The sequence below is a fragment of the Suncus etruscus genome, chromosome 11 (assembly GCF_024139225.1).
Source record: "Suncus etruscus isolate mSunEtr1 chromosome 11, mSunEtr1.pri.cur, whole genome shotgun sequence".
In the NCBI taxonomy this organism is placed as follows: Eukaryota; Metazoa; Chordata; class Mammalia; order Eulipotyphla; family Soricidae; genus Suncus; species Suncus etruscus.
In genome coordinates this window covers 55,028,899-55,054,924 of record NC_064858.1, presented here as the reverse complement: position 1 = coordinate 55,054,924, position 26,026 = coordinate 55,028,899, and the positions used below count along the sequence as shown (strand labels likewise).

The window sequence follows — 26,026 nt, the reverse complement described above, 5'->3', positions numbered from 1 at the left end:
TCTCCAAAAGTATAAGTTGTTGATCATTGTTTTCATCTTTTCCCCTTTGTTTTTGAATGACATCATTTTAGATTTTACTCTTCTAATAGATGTTTCTATATGAAATGTACTACATGAAAAGGATTATTGTGGTCCTTGACTTTCTGGTTCTTCAACTTTAGTGGAGAATTCAGACCTTAAAACATTAACTGAAATATTATTTTATGTATTCATTTTTAATATTTATTCAGAGTGCTACTATGTACTGGTAATTTGTTAGGTATTAGATAAGTATTTTTTAACGAGCCCCATTACTTTTTGGAATAATGAGATTATTTTTATTATTTCAAATCTTGTTATTTTAATGAGAATACTCCCTGGATCATTAATTCCTTTATGGGGGTGGGGCACACTAGTGTTGCTATGGGTTTACTTCTGACTCTGTACTAAGGGACCACTCCTGGCATATCTCAGAGACTGTATGGAGTGCTAGCTAACAAATCTGGGTCAAGCCTGTGTGAGGCAAACACTTTACCTGCTATATTATCTTCAGCACTCATGATCATTAATTTTTAAGTGAAATAATTTAACATACTGATATTGAGAAACCATTTTGAAAAGAATTGGCATCTATGCACTATGACTTGAGCATTTTATGACCCTGTCATCAAATGAAGTTATGATGAAAGGAGTGAGATATACTTGATATCTTCACTCAAATATCAAAATTAAATAATTGGGAGAGCAGTACTAGAGACTAGTTTGGATCTTATTCTTATTCTGTTAGTTTAAGTGTGATACTCTATTGACCTGAACTGGGGTAGTAAGCTAGTAGTGGGAGAAGAAAGAAATGCAGGTTTTTGAGACATAATTAATAATGAAGTATTTAAGTTCGCAATTAATGGGAAAGGCTGCAAGGAATAATGAGAACTGAATGACCCCTGATTGTTTCAATATCTGGCAATGTAGACATACTTTTTATAGATGGGAAGCAAAAGATAAGGAACAAATTGAAGAGAATGAACAAAGTGCTTAAAGCTTTTTTAAAACAAATTTTAAAGTGATGAATAGTTTTGTATGTTTATTTGGGGGCCCCACATAATGGTACTCAGTCCTTTCTCCTGGCTCTGCTCTCAAGGATCATTCCAGGTGGCTCTGACCGATATACAGGGGGTACCAGGGATTGATCCCAGGTGAGCCACATACAAAAAATGTGGCTTATCCATTAATTAAGGAAGTTTTGACAAAAATTAATTTGATGAGAAACTTAACCAACCAGATAGTAAAATTAATTTTGTCTTTACTCATCAAAACTGTATGACTCTAATATAATAATAAACTGGCATATGGAGTCAATTAGAAGGGCCAACAGCAAATTCAATTATATCTAAGCATATGGTATGCATCTATTGTCACAGGAATTCAATTGGAAAAGAAATAGTCTCACATGTAAACAAAGATATATTCACAAAAGTATGTTCTGAAAAGAAAAATATTAAAATTTTATTGCTATGGGTTTGAAGAAATAGAGAACAATCATATATGTACTGGGACTTACATGTATCATGTAGGTATATATTTATCATTGAAACTTGTTCAGAATATATTATTAGAAGCAAATGTCAGATTGTGAAGGGCTGAAGTAGTTTTACATATTTATATGTAATATTATTTTAAGATTTATAGAAAATATTTAAACCTGCCTGCATCTCATTTTGTGTAAAAAATTGAAATATTATAATCAAGATTTCTATGGAGTCTAACTGGCCTTCCTCTGTTTAGATGTTTGACTTTTTAAAGTAAATTCCCATTTGTTTGTTTTGTTTTATTTGGGGACCACATCCAGCAGTGCCAGAGTTCCTCCTGACTGCTTTTAGGGATCAATCCTGGTAAACTTGGGGGACCATTTAGATTGCCAGAGATCAAACCAGGTCAATTACATGCAAGGCCAAGTGCCCTATCCATTGTAGTATCTCTCTGGCCCTTGGAAATTCCTTTCTGTAAAGCAACTTTAATTTTATTATTTTTAAAACAAATTTATGTGTTCATTCTTACTAATGTAGGCATTAAACCCTATTTTTTGCATAAAAATATTTACTGTAGCATTGTTCTTATTAGTTAAAACTTGAAAAATGTTTATGTCTATTTTCAGAAAAGCATACCAATGAATTGTGCTATTACAATGTAGTAGTGGACTTTGTACCAAGCTGGAAAGAAATGAACCAAAGAAACATATTATCAACTGAAAAAAAAATAGCCACAGAAGAGTAAAATAATTTTATAACTATATATACATATCTATATTAAAAGTAGGTAGTACCACACTATTTGTATTGACGTATACATATACTTATTCAAATTTTAACAGCCATTCCAGACATTATTATCACAAACTACATGATATGATTTAAACCTGGGTTTACAGGGTTGTAGAGAGATTTTTGAAACAACACAAGAAGGAGAAGTTGAGTCAAAGTAGTTTATCCCTTAAGCTGTGTGTGGACATTCATAAATTCATCCTGTAGGTTCTCTTGAGGGACAGTTGTCAAATATTTAGTTGATTGATCCTCATTTAAAAATAAAGACAATTTCAAAAGTACCAACTCTGACTTCCATTAAGAATGTATCTCCTAGGGGCAGAGAGATAGCACAGCGGTAGGGCAGATGCCTTGCAACCAGCCAATCCAGAATGGACAGTGGTTTGAATCCCAGCATCCCCCTATGCCTACAAGGAGCGAGTTCTGAGCACAGAGACAGGAGTAACCCCTGAACGCCGGGTGAGATCCAGTAACAACAACAACAGCAACAATAAAAGAATGTATCCTTAAAAAAGACTCCTCTCTAGTGAGAAATGATGTGATCCCCTAGGAAGCAGAGAAATGAGCACTTCACAGTTAATTAGGATCTTGTCTTAGAAGATTTACACAATCCTTTGCAGAAGAAAGCAATTTGAGAAGAGGGTTTTATCAGATGTTGTTTTTATTTTTCCCCCTTTTCCCTCTTATTTCATGTTTTCTAATTTTTGTTTGTTTGGGAGGTCAAACCTGGCAGTGTTCAGGGGTTACTCCTGAATCTTTGCTCAAGTATTACACCGGACAGGCTCTGGAGACTATATGGGTACCTGAAATTGAAGCCAGGTTGGCCACATGCAAGTCAAGGGCCCTACCCACTGTACTATTAATCTGGCTTAATTTCTTTTTTTTAATTTTTTTATTTTTAATTATGAGAACAAAGATGCAAGGAAAGAGGACAAGGTAAAGTTACAGTGGAAGGACAATCACCCATAACATAATTCTCAGAAGAAGTCCCCTTGCTGTTATCTTAACTTTGAACTTTCAGCCAAAGAACATTAAGATATATAAAACAGAATCCATATACAGTTAGTTACTCTGTCCCTCAAATCCCCAGATTGTAACACATTATAATATTTCTTAACAACACACAAAGCAATCTAAAGCCATAAAACTTATGTAACTCCTTAAACATTAGAGGCATGGTATTTTTTACATTTCCATGTACATGCATATTAGCATAAGTTAACCTCAAATTTTAAGTGGGTTAATTCTGGCTTAATTTCTGTAATAATCACACATTCTTATTTGAAGGAAAAAGAAGTTTATTTTACTCTGTGTGTTTATGTCTCAAATAATTTTAAGACCCATCTTACTTATATTTCTTTATAAGCAGATGAATTCTAGGTTAACAAAGTACATGAAGAAAAGACTATTCTGATTGGCATAACCACAAGGTAGGACTAGAGATTCTTTTCATAGACTTTTTACAACATATGTTATAATCTCAGTTTTTCCACTTTGATGGCACAAAGTAATAATTAAACTTAAAATCAAAATAACTTACATGAAACAAGATATCCTTGAATCTCTCAATGATGGTTTATATCGTTTTGTAGGGAATCAGACTATTCAGTTGAGCAGTAAATTTTTGTTGGGCACGTACAATGTGGCAGGATCTCTATAAGAGTACAAGGAATAAGTTGTGAAAAAGAGAGATTCAAATCTTCATGGCATTTACAGGCACCTGAACTACAATACATTTTAATCATTATTTTATCTATAATTCTACTGAGATATTTTCAATAATAGGTTCCTTCTAGTTTATTCTAATGCTAATTTTAGGTTGATATTTTATCTGTGCATTTTCATTTTAGAAGGCAACCAGTATATAGTTAATTCACAGGGAATTACTTGTATTGTGTGTTGACCAATATCTCTCCTCCTTGACTTAGAATATGTCTACCATAGCAACATTTTCCCTTCCCTACTTTGTGAAGTTGCTCTTGAGGAAGGGCCTTTAAAATATGGTGAGAACACTATTATGTTGCTGGAAGTCTTCTCAGCAATAGAACATTGCAGTTCCTTTAATCAATTCTGTGACATGGTTTATAAAATCATATCCCATCCTGATTGCTTTCCACTGGATGCTTTCTACTTTGTCGCTCTTTGTTGTTAAAAATAAATTACTCCCAATTTTCTGCTTTCAATAGAGTAGAGTGAACATAATTGACTCTTTGATGTGTAAGGATCTGGTATGGACTGAAAGCAATTTCATTGACCTTGAATACATAGTTTGCTGTACTGTAAATATCATTATAGAAAAGTAGGATCTTGAACTGAATCTTTGCCAATCCTTGGAAGATTTTGAAAATGTATTTTTAAATTATCTTTTGTTTAGATTGTGAAGTATCCTTTATAAAGGTAGCAAGGTCAAAAAATAGAATATGTTTAACTATGAAATTCATCATATTTAACCTGTTTTCATGAGCTTTTGAGAGCAAGATTATGTTATATTTGTTTTTAAAACTCTACCATTTAGCACAATTTTTATTACATGATAAGTGCTCAATAAATTTTGATGAACAGTTAATGCCTTATATAAAATAAAATTTTGTAATACAAAGCAAATACCATAGATAATAATTTGAAAAGTTAATAAAGAAGAGTTGAACCTCAAATTTTTCTTATAATAAGTAATCTTAATATGTTAGTTAATAAATTTTTAAAACGTTAGTGTTTTGGCTTATAGAGAGTACATTTGCTTTTGATTAACATCTGAAGTAATTAATTGACCCATTTTCAACATTAAGAACTTTATTTTTATACCTTATTTAAGTTTTCTGGAACCATTGACTCCAGATTTGATCAGCTAAGTAATATAGTTTTATATTTAATGATATCATGGGGTAATATTAAATATTATTTCTTGTCCTTCACCAAGAACATCAATGAAACCATCAAGAGGTATGATGGTTAACTGGAGGAGAGAGATGTGTAATAGCTATTTTATTTTAGGATAACTAAGATTAAATTAGCTTTAGTATAGGAGGAACTTGCTGGCAGAGACTAATACTTGATATTATTGAGAGATCATTTCTTCTCTTGCTCTTCTTGTTCTGTTACCTCTTTAATCTTAGGTTTATTGGTTATTATAAAATGCCTAGCTTCAGACTTCAAACTGAATTAAGAGAAATGATCCTGATTATAACCATAGTATTGAAAAGAGTCGATGTATATCTTTTGGAGGCAGAAAAAGGTTTTCCAGTAATCTCCCAGAAAACTTAACTTTGGGTTCTATTGCTCTTATTTGAATCAAATAGTTGTCTCTAGGAACCAGAAAAGGAATTTAAGGAATTAGTTTTGGTTAAGCAGCATATCAAACTATTACTAGAATAGACATATTTTATGAGAGAGATCATTACAAGTGTAATAATACGTTCAAAACAAAATTTACAAGTAGAATTATATGCTGAGGGTAAGAACTGTTTTTGAATAAAAAATATAAGAACACATTTAAAATGATCACTGAGGGGCTGGTGAGATAGTACAGGGTTTAAAACAATAGCTTTGCATACCATTGATTCTGCTTTGATCCCTGGCAATATACAGGCCCCTGAATATTTCTGGAAGAGTCAACCAGGCACAAAGCTTGGGGTCCCCTGAGAACCTCTGTATATTATCCATCCCTCCTCAGTGATCTCTAGTAATATCAGGGTTACATGATTCATGCAGATGAATCACCTTTTCGTAGTTACTTTTGGATGCTCTGATAAATCTGATTATTTTTTATAGTTTTCAGAAATTAAAAAAGCTGTATATTTATCACATATATTTTTATTTTTCTCCTTCCTTTCAGGAGTCCTATCCAAAGAAGAGGACGTACACTATGGAAATTGTACCATCTGCTTCTCTGGATACATTTCCTTCAGAAAATGAGAATTTTCTAGGTGAACTCATGGACATAGCAGTTACAAAGAAACCATGTTCCTTAGAAATTGCAAGGGCCCCCTCACCAAGAACAGGTAATATATGTACTCACAAATTTGGTTGATTAAATTGGAATACTTATATATGAAGCAATAGCATTACTATTTTTAGTTCCTATAACATTGCTACACTGAAATTATCCTAATATAGACTCTCTCATATGTATGTTTTAATATAAATCTTAAGGGGTGTCCAGTTTAGTTAGATCATTTTTTATGTGATGACTCTTCCTGGTAAGTGCTCTCACGAGGATGTCACTGTGTGAGTGAACACACTTTTATCGTTAAAATTGCCTAAGTCAAATACAAAACTCTGGGCACTTCAGAACTTAGCAGTTGCTAACAAGTCTTTAAAACTGCTCTTCTGACTTCCACTTTTTCCAGGCTATTTGATTTATACGTATTTTTAATATTTTATGGTACTTTCAAATCAACATTCTTATTTTAAAATTTTAACTAGTGAACAGGCAAGCAGATATTTTGCCCTTTTTTGGGGGGGGGTGTTTGGTTTTTTGGTTTTTGGGTCACACCCAGCAGCACTCAGGGGTTACTCCTGGTTCTATGCTCAGAAATCACTCCTGGCAGGCTGGGGGGACCCTATGGGATGCCGGGATTCAAACCAACCGTCCTTCTGCTTGCAAGGCAAACACCCTACCTCCATGCTATCTCTCCAGCCCCATATTGCATATTTTTTTATTCGGAAGACTGGTGTTCAGTTATTTAAATTAGTTATTTCAACAAGTTTCACATTTTATTTAAAGTCAGTGTGTGGGGTAGAGTTTTTGACTCTTGTGTTTGCTTTATACTACTTGGCCATTGTCTCTAACAAAGGATTCAGGGTTGAGAGCCAGAGAGACAGCATAGCTGTAGGGCTTTTGCCATGCACATGGCCATCTTGGGACAGCCCGGGTTTAATCCCCCGACATCCCAGATGGTCCCCTGAGCCTGCCAAGAGCGATTTATAAGCACAGAGTGAGGAGTAACTCCTGAGCGCTTCTGGGTGAGAAAGAAAGGATGCAGGGTGATCACATGGGTGCTTATGAGGAAAGAAAAAGTTTCAAGTGGGTTGTAAACATACCAGTACTACAAGAGAATTGAAAGAGAAGTTCTGAAGACAGACTGATTTGGTTTCACAATATAATTGCTGCTATTTTTGGAAAGTAAATTTTAGAAATGATGTAATAAAAATGTTATTTTAAAAGTTAGCAGTGAGAGAGTAGAAAGTAGGAAGTCAATAATAGAAAATATATAATACTCTAGGGTTCTCAACTCTTGCTATTCAGACTTTGTTGGAGCTGAGAAACAGTATAGTGGGTAAATGACTTGTTTACAGCAGACCTAGGTTTAATCTCTGGGTTTAGAACAAAGGAAAAAGAAAATATAGAAGAAAAATTCCATAATTTTCTGTGTCATTCAGTTGAATTTCCTTATATAGACAGGACTATTTCTGATTACATTAAGAGGGAAGTTCCAGGGTATCTGCTCTATGGAGAAAGGTTTTTCTTTTGATGGGATAAAAACAGAGATCTGTATAATTCCCTCAGGAAGTTTCTCATTTAGGAATAAGAGATACTACAGAGTTTAAGACTCTTGTCTCAAATGTGGTGGACCTTTGCCTATTCTAAAGCCCCAAATCCTGATAGCAATAAACACTTGAACATCACCAAATGTGAGTCAAATTTCCCCCCACTACCAACGTTCTTCATTTAAATTTTTACTTCATCTTCTCATAAATTTTAAATACTTTTAAAATGTTTTTGTTTTCTACTTTTTATCCAATATGTTTGTTTTCCACAACATTGTGTTCTTAATCAGTTCTGTTACCTGGGCCCATTTTCATCCCTCTAGCATTGTCTGTCACAGTCTTGTTTGAACTGAAAATAATCATATTTTATATGTAATAACCATATGTTAACTTTATTTATAAATTAACAATATTTTACTTATAAATTAAACAATAATTTTATTTAATAATTTATTTATTTTTAATATTTATTTCAATAGTCTTCATTTCTGCCTTTACCATTTACCCTTGTACCCTAATTAAAGATCTTTTTCTTTAATTCACGTGAATGTTCCATTATCTAGTGTTCACTGAGCTCTCTACCTTATTTTCCTACTATTTTGCTTCCCTGAAGTTGGCTGTGTGCAAGGCAAGTGCCCACCCCATTTTTTCTTAATGTTTATTTGGTTCATAATACCTGATAAAATTTATTCCTAAATAAATAAATAGTTACCACAAACTAATCCTTATGAAGATTTGTACCCAAGATTTATGTTGCCTATCATGGCCCCCAGGATGTAAGTCTCTGTATTCTTAAAAAATAAAGTCATAGATAACCTTAGGGGCATGGAAAAGTAGTATAACAGATAGCATAAGACATGGGCTCCCTGTGTGTGACACCAGGCGGGGAAAATCCGCGAAAGTACACCGGCCCAGTGGGGCTCAGCTGTGAAAGACTGTGAGTGTGACCTGTCTATGTCTGTCTACTGTCCTCTTGCGTGAAACTCTTGCGAGTGGGGCAAAAAGAGCCTCCAGAAACCTCGCTCCCCCAGACGCCATTTTCAGGGAGGGACTTCAGAGCATAAAAGCCGGCTATCCTTTGCAAAAGCTGGCTCCCTGTGTGTGACACCAGGCGGGGAAAATCCGCGAAAGTACACCGGCCCAGTGGGGCTCAGCTGTGAAAGACTGTGAGTGTGACCTGTCTATGTCTGTCTACTGTCCTCTTGCGTGAAACTCTTGCGAGTGGGGCAAAAAGAGCCTCCAGAAACCTCGCTCGCCCAGACGCCATTTTCAGGGAGGGACTTCAGAGCATAAAAACCGGCTATCCTTTGCAAAAGCTGGCTCCCTGTGTGTGACACCAGGCGGGGAAAATCCGCAAAAGTACACCGGCCCAGTGGGGCTCAGCTGTGAAAGACTGTGAGTGTGACCTGTCTATGTCTGTCTACTGTCCTCTTGCGTGAAACTCTTGCGAGTGGGGCAAAAAGAGCCTCCAGAAACCTCGCTCGCCCAGACGCCATTTTCAGGGAGGGACTTCAGAGCATAAAAGCCGGCTATCCTTTGCAAAAGCTGGCTCCCTGTGTGTGACACCAGGCGGGGAAAATCCGCGAAAGTACACCGGCCCAGTGGGGCTCAGCTGTGAAAGACTGTGAGTGTGACCTGTCTATGTCTGTCTACTGTCCTCTTGCGTGAAACTCTTGCGAGTGGGGCAAAAAGAGGCTCAGAGGAGCACGGCCGCTCCGCTTCGCTACGCGGCCGTGCACTCTTTCTAAGGAAAGAACTCCATTGCAACAAGAAGGAAAAATCACACTAAGAACGGCGCTATATCACAGAAGCAAACATTTCTCTCTGGACTGTCTTCTCTGTTACATGCTCGGGCCTAAGATTTGACCCAGTGTGAGGCTTCATCCACGGAGGACTCCCCTCCCTTAGAGGCAAGTCAGCCCATCCAGAAAGGGAGGAGCCAGAGGAGTGTGCTGCCTACATCATATAGACAATGAATACCACTACAACACGTAGAAAAACCCACAATACAAATGTGACAATGGGGAAACAGCGCAGGCCAGCATCAGACATAGAGAATGAAGATGACAATTCTGAGGACCAGATAATGACTGAACAACTAATCAACCTCTCAGATAAGGACTTTAGACTAGCAATATGGAAGGTGCTCAACAGACTCCAAGAAACCATGGATCGAGTTGAACAGAACACTAATAAGAACCAAGAAAATATGAAGGCAGAAATGACAAAACTCCAAACTGAAATAACATGTCAACTAACAGGCCTGAAAAACTCAGTAAACGAAGTGAATGACAAAATGGATAAGCTCTGGGACAGGGTATCAGAAGCTGAGAATAGACTTGGTGCTGTGGAAGATGAGATACATGACAATTCCATACAGCAGGAGAGATTGGACAAAAAACTTAAAGCAAATGAGCAGACAATGGAAAAATTAGTCAAAGAATGGGAACAGACGAAAATAGAAGTCTATGATAAGATCAACAGAAACAACTTAAGAATCATTGGAGTCCCAGAGACCCAGGAAGAAAATTTCCAGGAAGAATCAATGGTCAAGAACATCATTAAAGAGAAACTTCCAGAGCTAAAGAATATATGTGATCAAATCCTGCATGCCCGAAGAGTACCAACCAAAAGAGACCCCAGAAAAACCACCCCAAGACACATCCTAGTCACAATGACAAATCCCACAGATAGAGACAGAATTCTGAAAACAGCAAGATCAAAAGGGGAAATCATGTTCAAGCAAGCTTCCCTGAGATTTACAGCAGACCTGTCACCAGAAACGCTCAATGCCAGAAAGCAGTGGTGGGATATTGTGACAAGACTGAATGAAATGAATGCTTCACCCAGAATACTATACCCAGCAAAACTCACTTTCCGGTTTGATGGAAGAATACATGGTTTCACAGACAAAAAACAGCTCAGAAACTTCACAGACACAAAACCAGTCTTAAGAGAAAAACTGAAAGACCTAATCTAAGACAAGACTACCCAAAAGACACACCAAATTTTGAAATAAAGATGGCGTTAAATCCCAGGACAATTCTTTCTCTCAACGTCAATGGACTAAATGCACCAGTTAAGAGACACAGAGTGGCTAAATGGATCAAAAAACTCAATCCAACCTTCTGCTGCCTACAAGAAACGCACCTGAATAGTCAGAACAAACATAGACTCAAAATAAAAGGCTGGAGAAAAGTTATCCAAGCAAACAACACCCATAAAAAAGCTGGAGTGGCCATACTAATATCAGATAATGCAAACTTTATACTCAGGAAGGTTGTAAGGGACAAAGACGGACATTTTATATTAATCAAGGGGTACGTAGAGCAGGAAGAATTCACTCTCCTAAACATATATGCACCGAATGAGGGGCCAGCAAAATATTTAATACAACTGCTGACAAATCTGAAAAATAATATCAACAACAACACAATAATTGTGGGGGACCTAAACACGGCTTTGTCAACACTGGACAGGTCAACCAGACTGAAACCCAACAAGAATATACTAGACCTGAGGAGAGAAATGGAAGAAAGAGGCCTAGTGGATATATATAGGACACTCCATCCCCAGAAACCTGGATACACATTCTTCTCCAATGTACATGGGACATTCTCCAGGATAGACTACATGCTGGCACATAAAACATACCTCCATAAGATCAAGAGGATAGAAATTTTGCAGACTACCTTCGCTGACCACAAGGCTCTGAAATTATTTGTGAACTCCAAAGGGACTCAGAAGAAACACTTTAACACCTGGAAGTTAAACAGCCTCATGCTCAATAACCAGTGGGTCCGAGATGAAATCAAGGAGGAAATAAAAAGGTTCCTGGAAACAAATGACAATAAAGACACAAACTCTCAGAACTTATGGGACACAGCAAAAGCAGTACTGAGAGGAAAATTTATAGCTTTGCAAGCACACATCAGGAAGGAAGAAGGAGCTTACCTGAGTAGCTTAATGACACAGCTAATAGAACTAGAAAATGCTCAACAAAAGGACCCAAGAACAGGAAGACAGAAGGAAATAACAAAGCTGAGAGCAGAAATCAACGAAGTGGAAACTCAAAAAACAATCCGAAAGATCAACGAAAGCAGAAGTTGGTTCTTTGAAAAAATAAACAAGATTGATAGACCACTGGCAAACCTAACAAAGAAAGAGAGAGAGAGAAACTTGATAACTCGTATCAGGAATGAAAAAGGAGAGATCACTACTGATATGACAGAGATTCAAAGGGTAATCAGAAACTACTTTGAAAAACTCTACGCCACTAAAAATGAGAACCTGGAAGAAATGGATAAATTCTTGGACTCTTATAATCTTCCACGGTTGAAGGAAGAGGATGTAGCATATCTAAACACCCCCATCACCATTGATGAAATTAAAACAGTAATCAAATGTCTGCCGAAAAACAAAAGCCCAGGTCCAGATGGATTCACTAATGAATTCTATCAAACTTTCCAAGAGGAACTACTGCCAATCTTGGCAAGACTCTTTCATGAAATTGAACAAACAGAAACACTTCCAAATAGCTTTTATGAAGCCAACATCACCTTGATACCTAAACCAGACAGAGACGCTACCAAAAAAGAAAATTACAGACCAATATCACTGATGAATGCAGATGCAAAGATCCTCAACAAAATCCTGGCAAATAGGATTCAATGCCTCATTATGAAGATCATCCACTACGATCAAGTAGGTTTCATCCCAGGAATGCAAGGCTGGTTTAACATCCGTAAATCTATCAACATAATACACAACATCAATAACAAGAAAAATAAAAACCACATGATCATATCAATAGATGCAGAGAAAGCATTTGATAAGGTCCAACACCCATTCTTGATCAAAACTCTCAGCAAGATGGGAATGGAGGGAACCTTTCTCAATATAGTGAAGGCCATCTACCACAAGCCAGTGGCAAATATTATCCTCAATGGAGAAAAACTGAAAGCCTTCCCTCTAAATTCTGGCACAAGACAAGGCTGTCCTCTCTCACCACTCCTATTCAACATAGCACTGGAAGTACTTGCTATAGCGATTAGGCAAGAAAAGGATATCAAGGGAATCCAGATAGGAAAGGAAGAAGTCAAGCTCTCACTGTTTGCAGATGACATGATACTCTACTTAGAAAACCCTAAAGACTCTATCAAAAAGCTTCTAGAAACAATAGACTCATATAGCAAGGTGGCAGGCTACAAAATTAACACACAAAAATCAATGGCCTTTCTATACACCAACAGTAATAAAGAAGAAATGGACATTAAGAAAACAACCCCATTCACAATAGTACCACACAAACTCAAATATCTTGGAATCAACTTGACTAAATATGTGAAGGACCTATACAAAGAAAACTATAAAACTCTGCTCCAAGAAATAAGAGAGGACACACGGAAATGGAAACACATACCCTGCTCATGGATTGGCAGGATTAACATCATCAAAATGTCAATACTCCCCAAGGCATTATACCGATTTAATGCCATCCCTCTAAAGATACCCATGACATTCTTCAAAGAAGTGGATCAGACACTTTTGAAATTCATTTGGAACAATAAACACCCTCGAATAGCTAAAGCAATCATTGGGAAAAAGAATATGGGAGGAATTACTTTTCCCAACTTTAAACTGTACTACAAAGCAACAGTTATCAAAACAGCATGGTATTGGAATAAGGATAGGTCCTCAGATCAGTGGAATAGGCTTGAATACTCAGAAAATGTTCCCCAGAGATACAACCATCTAATTTTTGATAAAGGAGCAGGAAATCCTAAATGGAGCAGGGAAAGCCTCTTCAACAAGTGGTGTTGGCACAATTGGATAGCCACTTGCAAAAAATTAAACTTAGACCCCCAGCTAACATCATGTACAAAGGTAAAATCCAAATGGATTAAAGACCTCGATATCAGCCCCAAAACCATAAGATATATAGAACAGCACATAGGCAAAACACTCCAGGACATTACAGGCATCTTCAAGGAGGAAACTGCACTCTCCAAGCAAGTGAAAGCAGAGATTAACAGATGGGAATATATTAAGCTGAGAAGCTTCTGCACCTCAAAGGAAATAGTGCCCAGGATACAAGAGCCACCCACTGAGTGGGAGAAACTATTCACCCAATACCCATCAGATAAGGGGCTAATCTCCAAAATATACAAGGCACTGACAGAACTTTACAAGAAAAAAACATCTAACCCCATCAAAAAATGGGGAGAAGAAATGAACAGACACTTTGACAAAGAAGAAATACGCATGGCCAAAAGACACATGAAAAAATGTTCCACATCACTAATCATCAGGGAGATGCAAATCAAAACAACGATGAGATACCACCTCACACCCCAGAGAATGGCACACATCACAAAGAATGAGAATAAACAGTGTTGGCGGGGATGTGGAGAGAAAGGAACTCTTATCCACTGCTGGTGGGAATGCTGTCTAGTTCAACCTTTATGGAAAGCGATATGGAGATTCCTCCAAAAACTGGAAATCGAGCTCCCATACGATCCAGCTATACCACTCCTAGGAATATACCCTAGGAACACAAAAATACAATACAAAAACCCCTTCCTTACACCTATATTCATTGCAGCTCTATTTACCATAGCAAGACTCTGGAAACAACCAAGATGCCCTTTAACAGATGAATGGCTAAAGAAACTGTGGTACATATACACAATGGAATATTATGCAGCTGTCAGGAGAGATGAAGTCATGAAATTTTCCTATACATGGATGTACATGGAATCTATTATGCTGAGTGAAATAAGTCAGAGAGAGAGAGAAAAACGCAGAATGGTCTCACTCATCTATGGGTTTTAAGAAAAATGAAAGACACCCTTGTAATAATAATTTTCAGACACAAAAGAGAAAAGAGCTGGAAGTTCCAGCTCACCTCAGGAAGCTCACCACAAAGAGTGATGAGTTTAGTTAGAGAAATAACTACATTTTGAACTGTCCTAATATTGAGAATGTATGAGGGAAATGTAGAGCCTGTTTAGGGTACAGGCAGGGGTTGGGTGGGGAGGAGGGTGATTTGGGACTTGGGTGATGGGAATGTTGCACTGGTGATGGGTGGTGTTCCTTTTATGACTGAAACCCAAACACAATCATGTATGTAATCAAGGTGTTTAAATAAAAAAAAAAATTAAAAAAAAAAAAAAAAAGATAGCATAACACATTTGCCTCTATTGTAGTTGATCCAAGTTTGATCCCTGGCACCACACTATAGTATTCTGAACTTAAATAGTAATGATCTCTGAGTGTAGGGCCAGGAGTAAGCCTTGAACACCAACTAGTGAGGTCTGAGGAAAGAGAAAATAGAGAAAAAAGGATGCTGTAATAGAAAATTATATTTTATAAAAAATATTTAGTAGATTCTAAAGAAAATTAAAGAAGTATTGGCTAGATAAGTAGCTTACTGGCAGCAAGCATGCTTAACTTGTCTGAGGCTCTAGACTCAATTCAGATCATTCATATTCCTCACATCTGCAGAAAAGTTTTACAATCTGTTAAAAAAAAACAACAACAGATAAACAATATAAAAGAGAATCTCAGTACTGAAACTTGAAAAAAATATCCTAACTTTGTCAATCCAAGTTCCAGAGGGAGAGAATAGGCAGAAGTAATATATTTGAGCAGTCAATTAAAAAAAAAAAAAGCTCAGGTCTGTCCTTGAGTTTCCATGGAAGCAAGCTGTTGCAAGTCAGCCCCTGAAGAGGTTGACTAATGGAGGGATGGCGGATGAGGCCTTTCCCCTCCAGCTTGGACCACACGTCTGTTACCCTGTTCAGTCGGCGGTTCTGAGGTGAATGCGGCGGGAAGAAAGCCAACAGGGTCAGGCTTCCGAAGAAAACAGCTCTTTATTCCATGAAGAAGCCAAAGCCAAAAGGCCTAAGAATAGGTCCAGGACAAAAAGCCTCTCGCCTTCGACAGACCCTTGTTTTTATGCGCCAGAATCAGGTACCACCCAATGGTGGGAGCAGAATCAGGTACCACCCTAGGATGGGAGCAGAATGTCAGGTCACACCGTAGGGTAGGGCACAATCACCGATCAGGTAACATAATGATCCCATTAAAATGTTTACATACACAACACAAGCCAAAGATAAGTAAATTTTATTGCATTACAGTAAGTGTATAGAGGTAATAGTAGGATGATGGTGAGCATAGCTTCCTTCCAAATGCTATGAATGCTTTATATAGAGTGCTTTGGGAGCAAAAAAGAGGCCCGAATAAGCCCCACCTGGGAGCTTAGGAAAACTTCAGAAAGAAGATATCTATATAAATTATTTATTATTATAACAGTACTATCCCCAAAAATATGAATATTGAGGAACAGGAATATCTGTTATTTTTTCTCATAAATATGCAAGTGAGACAGGATCAACCAACAAAAAAGCTTCTCTATTCTACATGATATGAGCTGAGGCTGTTCAAAGAGGCAGCCAAAAACCCACTTCAAAGTAACCCATTCACATGATTGGCAGGTTGGAGTAAATTGATAACTTGATTGAAGTTGTATTCTGTTCCTATGTACCACTTGGATGTTTTCCTCATGACATATTGTCATACCATGAGGTTAAGAATGTGGATCCCAAAAGATCCTGGTGGAAGATGGTTTATTTTTATTGTCCAGTCTTAGAATTCATATATAACTTCTGCTATAATACTAAACCACTTCAATTGAAGAGGAATTATGGAATAAAGACCCCAGTTCTTGTTTAAAAGAGTGCCAATCTTATTGTGTAATAAAAGAAAGTAGAATAGAAAATTTTTTTACTTTCTCAGAAAATACAACTTTCCCTGATCTATCCTCTGCACCCAGTAGTTTATTATGGAAACCTAAGATATTAATGGGATATGGTATACTATGTTTATATAGGATAATTGCTATGTCATTTATTGATTCTAAACAAACAAGCATTGTTTCTTCTAATTAGGGTCTCTTAACATCAGCCCATCACAGTTTGAGTTCTCAGTCTAAATTCAGATGTGCAGAAGATTCAGTATGCAAGTATTCTGCTTCAGGCACTTGGTTTTGATTGTTCTCAGCAAGATGACCTATAGAATAAAGAGAAAACTTAACAATATTTCCAAGGCACTTAACATGCAGCCATGGAACAGGCATAAGGAGATGACATTTGCCAATTTTAGTCAAACACAGAAAATATCTGAGAGTCAATTACATGTCTGTGACCATTCAAAACTAATCAGGCATAACAAAGAACTAATTTTTGTTGTAAAATTGTTCTTCATTGCTTCTGATTTCAACCTACTAAGTTATCTGTCTTTGTCCATTGAAAATAACACATATTTAGAGCCAAGTACCTTTCTGACTTACTTCCTGTCTGTAAAAGATAGGGGACAAGGACCTTTTTTCATAATACACTATTTCTTTTTCTTACCTTTCAAGCTCATATAATTCCATTATCTGGTGCCTATGCACAAAGTTAATACCCCATATTAAAGCTTCATAATATGACAAAGACCAAAGTCTCAAGCTCTGTAGGGGATGTTGATAGCTACACAACAAAGCACCTCAATAGTTAGTGACTTGTAATAATAGTTATTTTTTTTATAATTTTTCATTTGAAAAAGGCTGAACAGAGAAAGTTTCCTTCTGACTCATGATATATTAATTAGTAGAGGACAGTTTGATTGGAATCCATATGACCCATAAAAATATGTTCTTATTCAGATTATTCACTGAGACTTCCTTATGGTTTGTGACAGACTTCCAGGATAAGCATTAGAAGAAGGCAAAAGAGGTTGTATTACCTTATAAGAAAACTGCAGTATCACTTCTATTTCTTCATTTATAAATATAGTTACCCAAGTCACATTATTTGAAGAGATTCTGGTAGATATTTTCAGAAAATAAAAATTCTCACAGTTGGGGCCAAAGTGATAATGCAGTTGGTAGAGTGTTTGGCTTGTAAGGGGCCTACCCGGGTTCAATCGCTGGCATCCCATATGGTCATCTAAGACTATCAGGAGTGATTTATCTCTTTTTAAAAATTAATATCTTTATTTAAACACCGTGATTACAAACATGATTGTAGTTGCGTTTCAGTCATGTAAAGAACACTCCCTTCACCAGTGAGATTCCCATCACCAATGTCCCATATATTCCTCCTACCCACCTCTCTCCTGTCTGTACTCTAGACAGACTTTCTACTTCCCTCATTCATTCATATTTTATGATAGTTATCAATGTAGTTATTTATCTAACTCCACTCATCACTTTTTGTGGTGAGCTTACATAGTGAGCTGAAACTTCTAGCCCTCCCTCTTTTGTCTCTGAAAATTATTTCAAGAATCTTTTATTTTCTTAAAACCCATGAATGAGTGAGACTATTCTATTTCTATCTATCTCCCTCTGATTTATTTCACTCAGCATAATATATTCCATGTATTGAAAAATTTCATGACTTCATCTCTCCTGACATCTGCATAACATTCCTTTGTGTATATGTACCACAGTTGTTTTCTTTTTTTTTTTTTTTTTTTTAGCCATTTATCTGTTGAAGGGCATCTTGGTTGTTTCCAGAGTCTGGCTATTGTAAATAGTGCTGCAATGAATATAGGTGTGAAGAAGGGATTTTTGTGTTGTATTTTTGTGTTCCTAGGGTATATCCTTAGGAGTGGTACTGCTGGATCATATGGGAGCTTAATCTCCAGTTTTTGGAGGAATCTTCATATCACTTTCCAGACAGGTTGGACTAGACAACATTCTCACCAGCAGTGGATAAGAGTTCCTTTCTCTCCACATCTCTGCCAGAACTGCTTATGCCTATTCTTTGTGATGTGCACCAATCTCTGTGGTGTGAGATGGTACCTCATAGTTGTTTTGATTTGCATCTCCCTGATGATTAGTGATGTGGAGCATTTTTTTCATGTGCCTTTTGGCCATTTGTACTTTTTTTGTCAAAGTGTCTGTCCATTTCTTTTCCCCATTTTTTTGATGATATTAGATTTTTTTTCTAGTAAAGTTCTGTCAGTGCCTTGTATATTTTGGATATTAGCCCTTTATCTGATGGATATTGGGTGAATAGTTTTCCCCACTCAGTGGGTGGTTCTTGTATCCTGGGCACTGTTTCCTTTGAGGTGCAGAATCTTCTCAGCTTAATATATTCCCATCTGTTTATCTCTGCTTCTACTTGTTTGGAGAGTGCAGTTTCCTCCTTGAAGATGCCTTTAGTCTGAATGTCATGGAGTGTTTTACCCTCATATTGTTCTATATACCTTATTTCTAAGCACAAAGCCAGGAATGGTGCCAGGTGTGACTCAAAATCTTCCACCCAATAAATTTCCACAGTTGTTTATTGTCAATGATTTTAAGGGGGTAAGAATTAATTTGCTTGGATACATAATTTGTCTGGATTGTGTCTAAAAGATACTAACTTGCTCAGTTGATCAAGTTATATGATATCATATAACTGGAAATTATGAACTTTGTACTATGAATGTGTATTCTAGGAGTGAAGCAGTCCAGAATCATAAGTGGAATGTTTTTGTGTGTGTATGACAAAAATAGAAATAGGAATAAGCCCAATAATTCTGGATAGAACATTGCATAAAACCCACAGAATTTTCCTCTATAAATACCAATGTTAGAAGAAGAGAACATCCACATGAAATAGTTGGGATCAGAGGAGACAGCACAGCAGCAAAGTGTTTGCATTGCAAGTGGCCAACCTGGGATGGTCCCATGTTCCATACCTGGCATCCCATATGGTCCCTCGGGCCTGCCAGGAGCAATTTCTGAGTTCAGAGCCAGAAATAACCCCTGCGTGCTGCCAGGTGTGGCTCTAAAACAAAACAAAAATTTAAAAAATATGAAATAGTTTAATTCTTTCTTTAGTTGATCACATGGACCAAACATGTTAGATTTTACTGAGATCTGGTTACTTTCCAGTGTCTCTCTCTCTGCTGTTTTGTCCCCTCCGGGACCATAATTGGCTTTGTTCTTTTGATTAAGATCAATTAATCTGATAACTTAGTTCAGTAACTTTCCTGAACCTCAAGGGAATCATTAAACTTCCTTTGAGTTATGAATATTTATTTTTTTACCACTAAGTACTTTATTGACTATAAGTAGAACATCCAGATGCAGAGATATCTCTTAAAATACAAGTCTCTTAGAGGTTCTCAACCTCAATGCAGTAGAAATATGTACTAAAAATCCTCATTTACTTAATCAACATTTATTTTTATATTTCTAGTTTCCTGTGAATTGTGCTATATGTTGTAGAAGAAATAGAAAAAAGGTACAAATTTGAAATTCATGAGCTTATAACGTTAAAATTTCATGTAATAGTGGAGAGGTGAGCTTAAGGTATTTAGAGAGAATAAGGGTAAATTGAAATATTACTAGAGGAGGTTTTGGCTGGTCTGGTTGAAAAGGGGTTATAGTGACACCTCTCAGATCATAGATAAGTGTATGCAGAAATGCAGATGCAAAGAATCACACAATCACTGTGCATAGTTTAGCATAATTAGGACATAGAAAGCCATTTTTTAAAAATGCCATTAGAAAACTAATAGATAAAATTTTGAATTTTACTTAACTCCTAAATTTTCTCCTATTGACACTTTAAGTAGGAATATATTGTGGTTGGACTTTTATTGTAGAATTATATTGATAGAAGACATATAGATAAATAAATGAATTCTATTATTTATGAAAAATAATGAATCATATTTCTGAGGTCTCAAATGATGTTTATTGCTTACCTATGTTAATAGCTTTGTTTTAAAATTCAGTATTTCTATGTACATAAAATTTGTTTTGAAGGTTGAGAAAAAAAATGTAGAGTTGGCAGAGAGGTTAGAGATATAGTAAAGCCATGGGAGAAAGACTTCATAGGGATTTTATGAATTTAAGTCCTCCTTCCACCTTAAATTTTTAACTAGAATAATTCATATATAAAATTCTAGTAATAGTATTTTATGGTTTCTAAATTATAAATATAATAATTTATAAAATTTTTAATCTCAGGGTTGGAGAGATAGCATGGAGATAAAGCATTTGCCTTGCATGCAAAAGGTCAGTGGTTCGAATCCTGGCAACCCATATGGTCCCCTGAGCCTGCCAGGAGCAATTTCTGAGCATAGAACCAGGAGTAGCCCCTGAGCACTGCCAAACCAAAAAAAAAAATTTTTTTTTGTAATCTCTTATTCCTTAGAATATATCTTTTTTTAAAATTTTTTTCTTAGAATATATCTTTATAAGACACTTTATAATAGGGCTTTTATAGAGGTAATAAGAACACAAAACAGTTAGGTGGAGGGATCAAAAATAATACAGTGGATAAGACTTGTGTGCCTTGCACACAGTTGACCAAGTTTGAACCCTGGCACACCATATGATCCTTGAGCACAGAGTTAGGAATAATGCCTGAGCAAAGCCCAGTGTGACTCCTCCCCCACAAATTTAGGTGGATTTTAATGCAACATAACTGACCTTTATTGCTGTTATGTCTTTGTTTTGTCACTCAGCTTTGCTCAAAGCTTATTCCTGAGTCTGTGGTGAATACCTACGAACAAAAGAGAGGATTCATAAACAGATAAACTTCCCTAATGCTCTAAGGATAAACTAACCCTCTTGTCATCTTGATTTTAGTATTTTTTATAAATTATATCTTTATTTAAGCACCATGATTATAAACATGTTTGTAGTTGGGTTGCAAATATAAAAAAGAACACCCGCTTTCACCAATGAAGCATTCCCACTGCCAATTCCACCATCTCCCTACACCCACATTTCCTGCCTCTATGTGAGACAGGAAATCTATTTCTCTCACTCACTACCATTGTCCTTATACTTGTCAGTGTAGTTATTTCTCTAACTAAACTCACCACTGTTTGTGGTAAGCTTTATACCATGGGCCTGTCATTCCATCCTTTATCTCTATTGTCTCTGAGCATTATTACAATAATGTCTTTTATTTTTCTTTAAAACCATAGATGAGTGAGACTAATCTGTGTCTCTTCCTCTGATTTATTTCACTCAGCATAATAGTTTCTATGTCTATTCATGTAGAGGAAAATTTAATGACTTTCTTTTTCCTGACAGTAGCATAATAATACATTGTGTATATATGTATCACAATATCTTTAGCTACATAAATGTTGTCAAACATCTGGTTGTTCCATAAATTCTGGCTATTGTAAATAGCACTGCAGTGAATATATTGTGCAGAAGGAATTTTCGAATTATGTTTCACTGTTCCTAGGTATATAGCTAGAAGTGATATAACTGGATCATATGGGAGCTCAATTTCCAGTTGTTTTAGGAATCTCCATATTGAGGGTTGGACTAGACAGCATCCCCACCAACAGTGAATAAGAGTTACGTTCTCCCCGTATCCCCACCAGCACTGATTATTCTTGTTCTTTGTGATGTGTGCCATTCTCTGTGGTGTGAGATTGTACCTCATTGTAATTTCGATTTACATCTACTTATAATTAGTGATGTGAAGCATTTTTTTCATGTGTCTTTTGTCTGTATTTCTTCTTTGAGGAATTGTTTGTTGATTTCTTCTTCAAATTTATTCATGGGGTTAAGATATTTTTCTTGTTAAATTCTGTCAGTATCTTGTATATCTTAGATATTAGCCCCTTATCTGATGGGTATTGGGTGAATAGATTCTCCCATTCTGTAGGTGATATTTGTATTCTAGTCACTATTTCCTTTGAGGCGCAGAAGCTTCTCAGTTTATATACTCCCATTTGTTCTCTCTGCTTCCAATTGTTTGGACAGTGCTGTTTCCTCCAAGAAGATGCCTTTGATCTCAATGTCATGGAGTGTTTGACCTACATGTTCTTGAATATAGCTTATGGTAGTGGGTCTTCAATCTATTTGGATTTGACCTTTCTGCATGGTGTTAAATGGAGGTCCAAGTTCACATTTTTGCATGTGGTTGACCAGTTGTACCAAAATCACTTGTTGAAGAGATTTTTCTTGCTCCATTATCAAAGATTATTTGATTGTATGTATGGGGGACACATTCTCCGAATACTAAATTCTATTCCACTAACCTGAGAATCGGTCTTTATTCCAATACCATGCTCCTTTAATGACTATTGCTTTATAGTACAATTTAAAGTTGGAGAAAGTGATGTCTTCCACCTTCTTTTTCCTAAGGGTTGCTTATTGTTCCAAGTATATTTTAAGAGTGTTTAATCCATTTCTTTGTAGAATGTCATGGGTATCCTTAGAGGAATTGCATAGAATCTAACAATAATTTGGGGAGTATTGCCATTTTAATTATGTTAATCCTCCCAATTCATTAGCAGGGTATGTGTCTCTTTACCCTTGTGTTCACTTTTATTTCTTGAAGCAGTGTTTTGTAATGTTCTTTGTATATGACCTTCACCTTCTTAGTTGAGTCCAAGGTATTTGAGCTTGTGTGATACTACTGTGAATAGGATTTTTTAATGTCCATTTCTTCTCTGTCATTATTAGTGTATAAAAAGGCCATTGATATTTGTGTTAATTTTGTAGTCTTTCACTTTGCTATAAGCATATATTATTTCTGGAAGCATTTTGGTAGAGTCTTTAGGGTACTCTAAATACAGTAGCATGTCATCTGCAAACACTGAGAGCTTGATTTCTTCCTTTTCTATATGGATGCCTTTGACATCTGTTTCTTGTCTAAGAGCTATGGCAAGTATTCCAGTACTATGTAGAAAAGGAGTGGTGAGAGAGGGCAGCCTTGTATTGTACCCCATTTTAGAGGAAAAGCTGTTAGTTTATCCCCGTTGAGAATAATATTTGCTATTGGCTGTTGATTTAAATTATGTAGGATTATATTTTCTCCTAGACTGGAAGATGATAGCTGCTCAAAGATATCCCAGAACAGGAAAGAGATTCCCATTCCCCTATCCCCTAGGATGGGGAAGCGATCCTGGTTATATTTATCCTCGGCAAATAATCCACACAGAAAGGAGAGTAAAAAAGAGAGAAGGTCAGAAAAAAATCCTTTGTCAGCCTGCTAGCAGCTCCAAAAGCCCAGAGCCTGCCAGCTAGCTGCCAAAAAAGACCCTGACCACCTACCTCGACAACTATATATTAGGCTCTCAACAGTGCCCTCACCTGGAAGGTCGTAGGTGGGAAAACAGACAGAGATAATGATATTACAGAGAAATTTTATAAAGGCCTCCATATATAACAATTGGCTTGTGGTAGATGACTTGACTATATTGAGAAAAGTTTCTTCCATTCCCATCCTGTTAAGAAATTTTTTTATTAATAATGGATGTTGGACCTTAGCAAATGTTTTTTCTTCATCTATTGATATGATTATATAATTTTAATTTTTCTTGTGTTGATATGATGTATTATGTTGGTGGATTTACATATGTTAAACCATGCTTGCATCCCTGATAAAACCTACTTAGTTATGGTATGTGAGCTTCTTGATGAGGCATTGGATTCTATTTGCCAGGATTTTGTTGAGGATCTTTTCATCTGTGTTCATTAGGAATATTGGTCTGTAATTTCTTTCTTTATTTTCTTTCTTTATTTTCTTTCTTTCTTTCTTTCTTTCTTTCTTTCTTTCTTTCTTTCTTTCTTTCTTTCTTTCTTTCTTTCTTTCTTTCTTTCTTCTTTCTTTCTTTCTTTCTTTCCTTTCTTTCTTTCTTTCTTTCTTTCTTTCTTTCTTTCTTTCTTTCTTTCTTTCTTTCTTTCTTTCTTTCTTTCTTTCTTTCTTCTTTCTTTCTTTCTTTCTTTCTTTCTTTCTTTCTTTCTTTCTTTCTTTCTTTCTTTCTTTCTTTCTTTCTTTCTTTCTTTCTTTCTTTCTTTCTTCTTTTCTTCTTTCTTTCTTCTTTCTTCTTTCTTCTTCTTTCTCTTTCCTTCTTTCTTTCTTTCTTTCTTCTTTCTTTCTTTCTTTCTTTCTTTCTTTCTTTCTTTCTTTCTTTCTTTCTTTCTTTCTTTCTTTCTTTCTTTCTTTCTTTCTTTCTTTCTTTCTTTCTTTCTTTCTTTTTTCTCTTTCCTTCTTTTGCTTTCTTTCTCTTTCTTTATTTTTCTTCTTTCAGCAGCACAGTCTGATTTTGGTATCATGGTGTTGTTAGCTTCATAAAAAACTATTTGAGTGCTTCGTGCTTCTGTTTCTTCAATATCCTGAAAGAGCCTAAAATATTGGTATTTCTACTTAAAGTATTATTAAGTATTTATACTTAAAGAATTTGAAAAATTCATTAGTGAATCCATCTGGACCTGGGCTTTTTTTTTTAGTTTCTGTTTGTTTGTTTGTTTGTTTTTGCTTTCGGCTTTCTTTTTTGGAAGACTTTTGATTACCATTTTAATTTTGTCAGTAGTGATAGGTCTGTTTACATATGCTAGATCATCCTGATTCAACAGTGGAATATTATAAGAGTTCTAGATTTTTTTTTCCATTTCTTCCAGGTTCTCATGTTCAGTGGCATAGTTTCCCAAAGTAGTCTTTGATTACTCTTTGAATTGCCCTTTGTAGTATCGGTCATGAACTCCCCTTTTCATTTCTAATATGGTTTATAAAGTTTCTCTTTCTCCCATTCTTTCTGAGTTTTTTTAGTGGTTTATCAATCTTGTTGACTTTTTCAAAGAACTTTTGCTTTTGTTGATCTTCCAATTTTTTTTAATTTCCACTTTATTGATTCTGCTCAAAGCTTTGTTATTTCCTTCTGCCTACCTATTCTGAGCTCATTTTGTTGATCATTTTCTAATTTTACAAGATATGTCATTAAGTAATTTATGTAGACCCCTTATTCTTTCCTCTACATGTGCTTGCAAAGCCATAAAATTTCCTCTTAGTACCGCTTTTGCTGTTTCCCACAAATTCTGATAATTTGTGTCTTCATTTCCATTTGTTTCCAAGAATGTTTTGATTTCCTATTTGATTTTATCCCTGACCCACTGGATGTTAAGTAGTGAGCTCTTTAATTTCCAGGTGTTAAAATTTTTCTTCTGTATCCTTCTATAGTTCACTTCTAATTTCAGTGCCTTGTGATCTGAGAAGGTAATCAATATAATTTTTATCCTCTTGATTTTATGGAGATATGTTTTATTGACCATCATGTGTTCTAACCCATGTGCATTGGAGAAGAATGTGTGCCCAGTTTTCTGGGGCTGACTTGCCCAAATATATATTCTAATATATTCTTGATTGGGTTCAGCCTGGTTGACCTATCAAGGGTTAATAGGGAAGTGTTCAAGTCTCCTACTTATCCTATTGCTATTGATG

General features: G+C 36.0%; 1 protein-coding gene across 1 annotated transcript in view; it reads left to right on the top strand.

Annotated features, from left to right (window-relative positions):
- The window catches only part of ANKS1B (ankyrin repeat and sterile alpha motif domain containing 1B), a 1,587,094-nt gene that overhangs the window by 528,707 nt on the left and 1,032,361 nt on the right, over window positions 1-26,026 (top strand). Inside the window, 1 exon segment of the mRNA XM_049782864.1 lies at window positions 6,130-6,295. Coding sequence (XP_049638821.1) covers window positions 6,130-6,295 — 166 coding nt within the window.